The sequence below is a fragment of the Benincasa hispida genome, chromosome 1 (assembly GCF_009727055.1).
Source record: "Benincasa hispida cultivar B227 chromosome 1, ASM972705v1, whole genome shotgun sequence".
Taxonomy (NCBI): Eukaryota; Viridiplantae; Streptophyta; class Magnoliopsida; order Cucurbitales; family Cucurbitaceae; genus Benincasa; species Benincasa hispida.
Window position 1 is genome coordinate 80,775,110 of NC_052349.1, and position 10,551 is coordinate 80,785,660.

General features: G+C 40.9%; 1 protein-coding gene across 1 annotated transcript; it reads right to left on the minus strand.

Moving 5' to 3' along the window:
• Positions 1 to 8,338: 8,338 nt before the first annotated feature.
• Positions 8,339 to 8,647, minus strand: LOC120079557 (nucleolar protein 58-like). Its single transcript, XM_039033784.1, has one exon. The coding sequence runs from the start codon at positions 8,645 to 8,647 to the stop codon at positions 8,339 to 8,341; it is 309 nt and encodes a 102-aa protein (XP_038889712.1).
• Between the last annotated feature and the right edge of the window lie 1,904 nt (positions 8,648 to 10,551).

Genomic DNA, 10,551 nt, shown 5'->3' on the forward strand with positions numbered 1-10,551 from the left:
GAGAAAAATGTCACTTCATGGTGAAAGAGGGTATAGTGTTGGGACACAAGGTCTCCCGAGAAGGGTTGGAGGTGGACAAAGCAAAGATTGAAGTAATTGAAAAACTCCCACCTCCAACCAGCGTGATGGCTATGCGAAGCTTCTTGGGGCATGTTGGATTGTATAGATGATTTATTAAGGACTTTTCTAAGATAAAACGACCACTGAGTGCGTTGTTAGAGGCGAACAAGAAATTTGAGTTTGACAACAATTGCCTTAATGCATTCAGAGTATTAAAAGATGCGTTGATTACCGCGCTCGTACTAACTGCGCCAGATTGGACAACGCCATTTGAAATCATGTGCGACGCAAGCAGGTACGCAATGGGGGATGCATTAGCGCAAAAGAAGAAAACCATTTTCCACCCCATCGCATATGCGAGTAAAACTCTAAACCCTACTCAAATAAATTATACCACCACTGAAAAAAGAACTCCTGGCTGTGATTTTTTGCGTTGGAGAAATTCAGGGCATATCTGTTGGGAATAAAGGTACTCATTCACACTGATCACTCGGAAATCAAATATTTAATGACAAAAAAAGACGCAAAGTCGAGATTGATCAGATGGGTTCTCCTCCTTCAAGATTAAAATATTGAAATAATTGAACGGAAGGGGATAGAGAATCAAGTTGTGGATCACTTGTCCAGATTGGAAAATCCTAAGGTTGACCGCAATGAATCTGAGGTGAGTGTCGTGTTCCCGGACAAGAATCTATCCCATATAATAAAATTGCCCTAGTATGCCGACATTGTTAATTATTTGGTTTGTGAACAATTCCCTGAAGATTACACCTACCATCAATAGAGGGAGCTCAAGCATGAATGCAAACACTATTATTGGGATGAGTCGAATCTGTATAGAAGAGGTGCAGACCAAATCATTCAATTATGCATACCAAATGCTGCTCAACAACGCATATTGTCACAGTGATTTCCATATGGAAGGCACTTTGGAGGCCAACGCATTGCAGCTAAAGTTTTGCAAAGTGAATTCTTTTGGCCTTCATTATTTAAGGATGTTGCTAACTACGCAATAAAATGTGATCGGTGTCAACGCACCGGCAACATTTCATGGAAGAACACAATGCCAATGAACACTATCTTAGAGCTGGAACTATTTGACGTTTGGGGGATTGATTTCATGGGACCATTCCTCCTTCGCATGGCAAGCATTATATTTTATTGGTCGTCGATTATGTTTCCAAGTGGATAGAGACAATTGCATGCGCTGCAGGTGATGCGGCGGTAGTCTCCCAATTCCTCAAGAAAAATATTTTCACTCATTTTGGCACCCCGTGCCATCATTAGTGATGAAGGATCACACTTTGTCAACCACAATATAAATGAGCTGCTGCGCAAGTACAATATCCTTCATAAAGTGGCCACCGCATACCACCCGCAAACGAATGGTCAGGCTGAAGTGTCCAATAGAGAAATTAAATTAATACTTGAGAAGGTAATAAAACCTTCGCGGAAGGATTGGGCAATGAAGATTGATGATGTATTATGGGCATACCGGACCGCATTTAAAACACCAATAGGTATGTCCCCCTATGCGTTGGTATTTGGCAAGGCTTGTCATTTTCCTTTAGAGTTGGAGTATAAAGCATTGTGGGCAGTCAAGAAACTGAATTTTGATTTGAAGAAAGCAGAGGAGGTGCAAAAACTATAGTTTATCGAGCAAGAAGAATGAGGGGTCAACGCATATGAGAATGCGAAGATTTATAAAGACCGCACCAAGCGCTGGCATGATAAACACATATGCGCCAGAAACCTTCAAGTCAGGCAAAAGGTCTTACTCTTCAATTCGAGATTGTGGCTCTTCCCGGGAAAATTAAAATCGCGCTGGATCGGTCCCTTCACCATCAAAGCAATATTTCCTGGTGGTGCCGTGGAATTGATCACCGAGGATGGCAGTCGAACATTTAAAGTTAATGGACAACAGATCAAGGCATATTGCGGAGGAGATTTCCAGCTAGAAACAGTCTCCGTAAAGTTGAAAAACCCGGACTATCCCTTACTCAACTCTTGAACATTTAATTCTTTGTCACTTTATTATTATTTGTATTTCACTTATTTCCTTCTCTAAAAAAAAAAAAAAACTTATTGTTTTAAAATCATTTGACCCTCTCTTTGTCTGTTTACAAGGATTAAGGCATAGATTGCGAAGAAGCAAATGATCTCACTCCACCACTGTAATCCATAGAAGCAAAGATCGTCGCGAGGATGGATGCATCAATACACAATGTGGGCGATAGCGCAAAATATGAGGGTGTACTCTTCTTTATCTTTATTTCAAATTTTGTATTATCACATTGCATTTCACTTTTCAAAGCTTTATCACCGCATCCTTCTTGATTACTGCAATTATTTGACAAGTAGATAAATTTAGTAGTTCACCACATGTTGTTTCTTTGCCAAGTATGATTTCAATGATGAAAAATATGATTCCATGTCTTTTGTATACATCAGAGTCAACTTAATCTTAAGATAGTCCCTTCATGAAATATTTCTAGAAGTTAGGGGTTTGCTAGCTTTCTTTCAAACTTTCTTTACAAGCATTCTATGACCATCACATGACCTATTGTAATTTCTTTTGGCAATGAGGACATTGCCGTATTTTAAATTTGGGGGTGAGGTATTTATTTTCGATCTTGCTATATTAAGTATATATATATATATAATATATATATATATATATATATATTTGAGAATAAAAACTCCACTGTCAACGCAATGGGAAAACCCATGTTGATAAGAGTTAAGTTTGGATGTCTGCATGACACACGTGGGAGCAAGCCAAAACGAAAGCAAGTCACCAGGATCAACGCATAAATCAATGACCGCAACTCCACTGCCAAATCGGTATGAGTTTAGTCTGAGAAAGAGTGCATTGCTCGTAGTTGGATATCTGCATGACACACGTGGGGGCAAGCCAAAACGAAGGCAAGGCATTCAGATCAGCGCAAGGTTAGAAAAAAAATATAGCAATAAAGAAAATTTTTGGTGCAAGGATAAATCATTTGACACCTCGGAGAAAAATTTTCTTTTTGAAATAAATCATGCGATGTTCTAGAATTTAGTAAAAGTCCTTTTGAAAGTTAAACTTACAATTCCTAAGTCTTAAAAATATTTTAGGAAGATACTTGAATAAGACTTAAGGAAATTCCAGCATATAGGATTTGAACGAAGTATCCTTGAGAAATCTAGGGAAAGAAAACTTTGTGGTTAACTTGCTAAAGGAATCTTTAGCTTATACTTGAGGACAAGTATTGTTTAAATTTGGGGGTGTGATAACGGGCAGAAATGCACGCTCATAGTACTAAGTTTGTTGGCGAATCGCTGATAGGTATGATTGATGATATTCTATGCTCGAAATGATGCGATACTACTACTAGATATACGTTAATTATGGATGTTCGCGTAGTATGTCATGCGTTGTCACAAGTTTCCTTACGATGGAAACAAGTGTAATTCCACCGCAAGTTTCTCGGTGTGATCCGTGGTCGAACTCAGAGACTATTTTAGGTTATTGTGATATGTTCACAATATATGCGACCAGGTTTTTAATCTTTAAAAATGTGTTTGTGTTGAATCAGGATGTATGTATGATATTAAATGCTCAGAATGATGCAATACTACTTCTATTTATGCATCAATTAGGAATATCCATGTAGTATGCCCTGCGTTGTCACAAGTTTCCTTACAATAGAGCCAAGTTTAATTCCACCGCATGTTTCTCGGTATGATCTGAGGTCAAACATGGGGAACTGGTTTTTGGTTATTGTGGTATGTTCATGGTATAAGCATCCGGGTTTTCAATTCTTTATAAAGGGGTTTGTACAGGTATGTAAATTGTGATAAAATAAAGGAAAGCAATAAAGATACGATAAAACATAAAATACAATAACCTAAGCTAGATGTTACAAGATACATACTTCATGTACAAGATGCTAGGATTAAGGCTGGCTGGGAAGGTTGTGCAAAGATGTGTGATATGGCGACAAGTCTTATGAACAGAATAGAAAAAGAAAGATAAGTATTATAAACAACACAAGTTCTTAGTTGGATTGAAGGTAAAAATACTGTTCCGCTCTTCTCTTGGTGTACACCTCTCGGTGATCGGCCATATTCCCCACATGTCTGTGGTGAAACAGAGTCTAATGTAATGAACACAAGGTTGTTTCCATGTCTGGAAGTACTACTCGCATTAGTTAACACACTCTTCTGACCCTCTCTCGATAGATCAGAATGACATCTTCACTTCTGCTCTCACAAGTGAAGATTCCGTCTAGCATGCTTTAGCTAAACGTATTTTATAACTTTAATACATATTAAGTTCTTGGTGATACATATTGGTCATCAAGAGATTAAGAAAACATCATGGAGAAAGTGACTAACGGGTGAATGGAAATAGATAGAAAATGGTAGATGGAATCTATCGAAACATTTAATATTTCTACTAAGTGTTTGATACATGATTTGTGAATGAAGAGGTAAAGAAAATATGGAATACAATGAAAGAGAGATAGAATAGATACAAATAAGTGCTAACGTCTTGGCACAGATTCGATGGAGATTTGCTTGCCGGATCGGATGGTTTCGATGGCAGGAAGAGCTTCCCCCTCAGGCTTGCTCCATCGGTAGCAGGGATCTCTACACAGAGCTTCGATCGGATGTATGGCAGGTCGGATCTGAGATTCACCTTTTGGCCTAATCTTGTTCTCTTCCCGTATTCCTTCTCTTCAGCACTCAGCTCAGCCTTTTCTCTCTAAAATCTTACAGCACTTAGCCCCGTATCCAGTAGCATACTTTTCTCTGAAATCAATGGGGTATTTATAGGAGTAGATCTTTGACTCCGGCCTTGTGGTCTCCACTTGATGGTTATGGTAATTTCGCAGATGGAGGTATATTATTCCTTCTATTACGCAATCAGACCATCAATTCTGCACAACCGTTAGTTGTACACGTGTGGCAATCCTCTACTCTTGTGTTGCTCAGCTCCATCTTTAGATCATAGGTTCGCATGCTGTGTTTGTTTTTATTACCGCATGCGATCGAAACATAGCTCTGGACTAACTGTCGCCTTGCGCCGTCACTTTGGTAATCGTCTCTTCATGGTTGATCGACGGGCGCAATTGTGACATAGATGCGTTTATTAGTTTCTCATGAGCCTTGAACGCAAGCGATGACTTGATCTCCTACAAAACAGAGTAAAGTTTGGCTTATCTTCCATCTTTTTGTGTTAGTGGGTGTAATCGCAAAATAGAATGCTTATCACTTAGAGACAGTTGGTCATGGTTACACTCTTCGTTTTGGCTTGTCCCCATGGGTGTCATGCGAACATCCAACTACGGTTGTGTGCCAGTTTCCACTTTTAACTCATGATAATCAGAGGAGTTGTCTCTTGCCTTCCTTTTCTCTTTTTGGTTTATACTCCATTGTTCTTGGAAACCCACCTTCGTTTTTCCTTGCTCGTACAGGTGTCTTACGAGCATCCAACTACGAGTAAGCTCCTTTCACATCTAAACTCTTATCAAGTTGGGAGCAATTTTTAAATTTTCCCTTGCACTGACATTGGAGTTTTGCATATATATATATATATACATACATATATATATATATATTTGTCGGATAAATGAAAATGGACGCATTTTCTTAAATACTGCATATTCCTAATCTCATCTGCTCAGACCTTCCCCACCCTCAAATTTAAAGATGAGCAAGGTTCTCATTGCGTTGTTTGGATAGACTAGACAAACACTTAGGAGAAAATTTCAAAAATAAGGTTTGAGTAGAACTTTGAAAGATAAAAGGTAAAGTATTGCTAAACTAAGAATTAACTAAGTGTTAGTCAGAATTTACTAAGTATGGGAAATGTTTCTAAGTATAACACATAATACATCATAGCAATGTAATGAAGATCGTAAACATACAAGAGTAAAAATATAGCAAAGATTAACTAAGGAAGATAACGAAAGAGGCACAGGCAAAAAGTAGAGTGAATTATGTACTTTGATTGTACTGACTATTAACAAAGTATGCGAATATATTATAAATGATCGCATTACAAATACAAAATTTCTAATGCCTGTACAAGAGTCAAAGAATTTGGTTAAGTTACAGAATAATAAAAGAATTGAATACAAATAAAGAATGGCCGCATAAAAAAAAAATCGTATTGGAAGAAAGTGTAAATACTAAGGTTGAGGAGCAGGGGGATCTAGCGGATTTTAAGGTGGTGCAGGAGGCGCTTCTTCAAAATTTAAGTGTTGCCGGAGATGTAGAGGCACCATTGGTCCATGAAGATATGCGGTAAGAAAGTTCAAGTACTCTTGATTACGCTCCGCAATCATTCTTTGGTGCATATGGACTTTATAAATGTTGCATTGTATGTTGATCAGCACCTCTCTTGATGTGGTGGCACTGTGTTGAATATCATCAATGCGCTCCATTGCTACCTCAAATAGATGGTTGAAGAAGTAATGCTGCTGAGAGACAAGTTCTTGCTGTTGGGCGAAGAGGGTTCTCATTTCAGCTAGCTCAGCAGCCAAGGAGGCGGAGGATGGTTGTGCTTACGAAGTCTCACTAGCACCGTTTTAGGATTGGGCAGATGTGCCTTCACCCAAATCGTATGGGTCATCAACTTACGGCGGTGGGTAGGTGGGATGTAGTGGTGAAGTTGCTGGTGAAGGTGGGGCTACTGATTGAATCGGAGAGTTGGGGACAAGAGGAAGGTTGGTAAGAGGTTCATGAAGAGGGGAAAAGGCTGTGTTGGCGGGCTTGGAGGGCCTGGAGATCTAATGACCAAGGGACGAGGGTTTATGAACTCTAGATCATGCGTTGGCGACTCATGAACCCTTTCTTTTCCCTTATCTTCTCCTCATCTTCTTTTTGGTCTGGGTTCCTACGGTGCATTCAAATCAATCGTAGGTCTTTTTGCTGGAAACTCTGGGCAATGTGGGGAATCCTTGAGAAGCATCCTCAGAATTTTGATGTTGATGATGCCGTGGACTTCTGGCATGGGCTCCTCATCAATGCCTACACTCGCACTCAGGCATAAACATGAGATGATCCATGGGAAGAAATACTGCCTTCTTATATGCCCTACCAATGCTTTTATCTGCCCTGCGATCAACCTTCCCACGTCAATAGGAATGCCGCGGGCAATACAATATGCGACCATCACCCGATTGCTTGATACAGTTCTATCATGCGTTGTTGGGATCAGCCGCTTCTTGACCAAACAAACCGAGAGCCTTCATTCTGGCAGCAAAGACTTAGACTCCAGAGTGTGGATGCCTTTAGGAGAGACTGTCCATCTTGTGTCTGGTTGCGCTTGTACCCTCAGTGCATCTCTCATCAGTTCGTCTATAGGATCATCAATGAGCTTGTTCCCTTGTGCATCAGGGTTGTCCCTCATCTGATAAAGTTCATTGATGTTCTTTGCGCTGAAGTGTATTGTCTTGCCCTTAAAAGTCACCGCATCCATATTTCTGTGTAGACGCCCTCGATAGAAGTCCCGCACTACCTGAGGCACGATGATGGATGGGCACTGACAGAACGCGTCCCATCTCAATCAGCATGTCATCATTTTCCTTTCTTTTAGATGATCGCTTCTTGGTCGATGCAGGCTCGCTGCTTTCTGCTACGTCTTTGTCTTGTGCCTACGCAAGGCGGGCTACTTGCCTTTGTCTCTTTTCCTGCTCCTTGCGCTGTTATTCTTTCTCGCGTTTAGAGAGTTCTTTGCCCTTTCTTTTGTACAAGCGCTTCTTGTTAGCTTCACGCTTCCTCTTCTTCTCTTCCAACAGTAGTCTTTCCTCTTCTTCCTTCTTCCTCATTTCTTTTTCTTTTGCCTCTCTCTCTTCTCTCTAAACTCTTCTTCAAACTGCTCAGAGCCTAGCAATAAGCGCCGATCCTCTTTGCGTTTTCAGATCCCTTCAAATTGGGCAAGCTCGTTATTGTTTCGCATCTCCTCAAATTCCAATCTTCTTCTTCTATTCCCCTCTGCGATGATGAGCTTGCCCCACTCCATCTTTTCTTGCTTCTCTTCTTCTTCTTTTCTTCTTCTCTTCTCCTCTTCCAATGCTAACATTAAACGTTGAGGGTCGATGTTAGACCCTTATGGCGCATTCTCCCTGCGACACCGCATTAGGGGGGTTCCCTCTGTTTTTTCTCCTTCGTCCATCGTAACCAATTGTGTTGCTACAGGTTGTGGCGGCTCCTTCAATTGCGTCGTTTTCGCCCTATCCTCCCTTATAGAGGTCGATTCTCCATCCTTCTCAGGGCTTGCAGCCCTCTACTTTGTTTTTTCTTCTTTTCTCAGGTACCTCTTCTCCTTTCGGCAAAATCTTCTCTCTTCTTTCTCCTTCTTCTCGGCCTCTTTGTCTTCGTCCTCATCCTTTTTCTCTTTGTTCTTTCTTGATTTGTTATGATGCGATGACTCTGCCTTTCCACCCTTCTTTCCCTTACTCTTCTTCTTCTTATCTTCCTTCTCGGCCTCAGTAGCCTTCTTCAATCTAGCTTCTTCTTCCTTCTCTGCCTCGGCTGCCTTCAACTCTTCCTTCTTGGCCTCTTCTGGCAGCCCATCCCCTTCAACCTCTTCCATCGCAATGTCAGAGGTTATTGACGCTATTTCTACTTCTCCGGCCTCTACAACTGTGGTCTCATTTTCTTCTCTTCCAATGATTGCAATTTCATCTTCTACTATTTGTGGAGGCTTATCAAAAATATCTGCGATGATGATGGCCTCTGGAGTCTCCGGGACAAGAACATCATCCCCTTTTTCTTCTTCAACCACCACTTCTTCCACCACCACTACTCCATCCTCTATTGCTTCATCCACCACAACCACTATCTCCTTCTCTGTAGTTAGTGGCTGGTTTACAATCCCTACCTCAGGCAGTCCACCTCATTGCTTTAGAGTGATTAGGATGTTGCCAAACACCTCCGTATCGTCTCACCTCTTCCGTTCACTTTCAGTGGAGACGAATGGTGTTGGCGTGGGCATGCTCTCAGTGCTTCCTCCTCTCTTGAATGCAGGAGGCCTAACGGCCAAAGGATTTCTCCGGGATCTTTCGGTGGGTCTGGGGGTGGTACGGGCTTGTGTAGTAAGCCTGCGACTGGCAGCCAGGAATGTTGCCTGTCACATGGCTGCTTGGTCAGGGACGGAAGGTGAAACAGGTTGGTTTGATGCTTGGTTGGCCATGGAAACGAATTGGAAGGTCTGGTAAATTTCGAGCATTTGGGATAAGAACAGGGTTCTGAAAGCAAAATGTTTAGGGTTCTAATTTGCTGGTAATGAATTTCCAAAGACGGGGAAGGGGGTATTTATAGGTTGGGCCGTGGTAGGGCCCAGTGCGATTTGTGCGGCGACTGACCTTGAGCAGCTCAGCAGGCGCGTCATTCCACTTCCGCATTTATGGAATTTTCAGAAAAAGCGTCCTTTCGTCTGTCAAGCCATAATTTCTTAGGGATAAGAATCGATTGGACTTCTTCCCGAATTACCAGAAAAATTTTTCGTTAATATTTTATTTGAATGGACGCATGATAAGTTATAACACATCGTGTTCAATAATGCAACTGTATCTTTGTAGAGGACGGGCAATAGTGTATATATCCCCGCAACACACCCCTTAATCAACGCATTTCTAGAGGATACCTCGACATAGTGCATTTGGCTAAGGACGGGCAAAGGACATATACGAGCGCAACACACCCCTCAACTTAATACAGTTGAGTTAGGTGAATGCAGTGCATAGTAGGTTTGGGATGTGTCCATTGTCATTTTGCTTTCTTGTTGTTAAATGTTTTATTATCGTAACTTATATTTTACACATCGCTATTTTTATTTATTTATTTATTTATTATTATTATTTTTAGATGGTTTCTTTATGACTCAATCATTCACAATTTAAAGCACATATGCTGACTACAGAAAAACTCAAAGAATTAAAGGCAGGAATGAATTAAATGCACAGAAGTAAATGAAGAATTAAATTCGAAGAGTCAAAATTTGAATTAAATGAATCATTAAAACTGGGTTCAAAAATCAAAGAAGGAATTCAATAAAGCAGAGTAAACGTAGTATTGGGATATGGACCGAAAATTTTGCGTTGTCTTTGATGATCACAATCCACATCTCCGCAGGTGGTCAGGCTGGCCTGCTCAATTTCTTCACGGACATTGCTCCTTCCCTGTTGATCCTGGGGCTTCAAAATTTCTTAATAGTGTTCCAGGTGTCCGACTTCTCAGCTTAGAGGCCAGTTGGCCCACTTGGATCTCCAGATTCCTTATAGAGGACGTTTGTGCTTTCATATCTGCATCATTCTTGTTCATGTACTGCTTCAACAACGCCTCTAACGATCCTCCCAAGGCATTAGATAATATAAACAGCGCAAGTTCTCAATTGCGTTGAAGCTAGAAATATTGTTCTGCTCTTCTCTTGGCGTACACCTTTCAATGATTGGCCACACTCCCACATGTCTATGGTGAAATAGAGAATAACGTAAT

What these genes read in the sequence shown, in the direction of transcription:
- LOC120079557 (XM_039033784.1), bottom strand. Translation starts at nt 8,647, where the DNA reads ATGGAAGAGGTTGAAGGGGATGGGCTGCCAGAAGAGGCCAAGAAGGAA.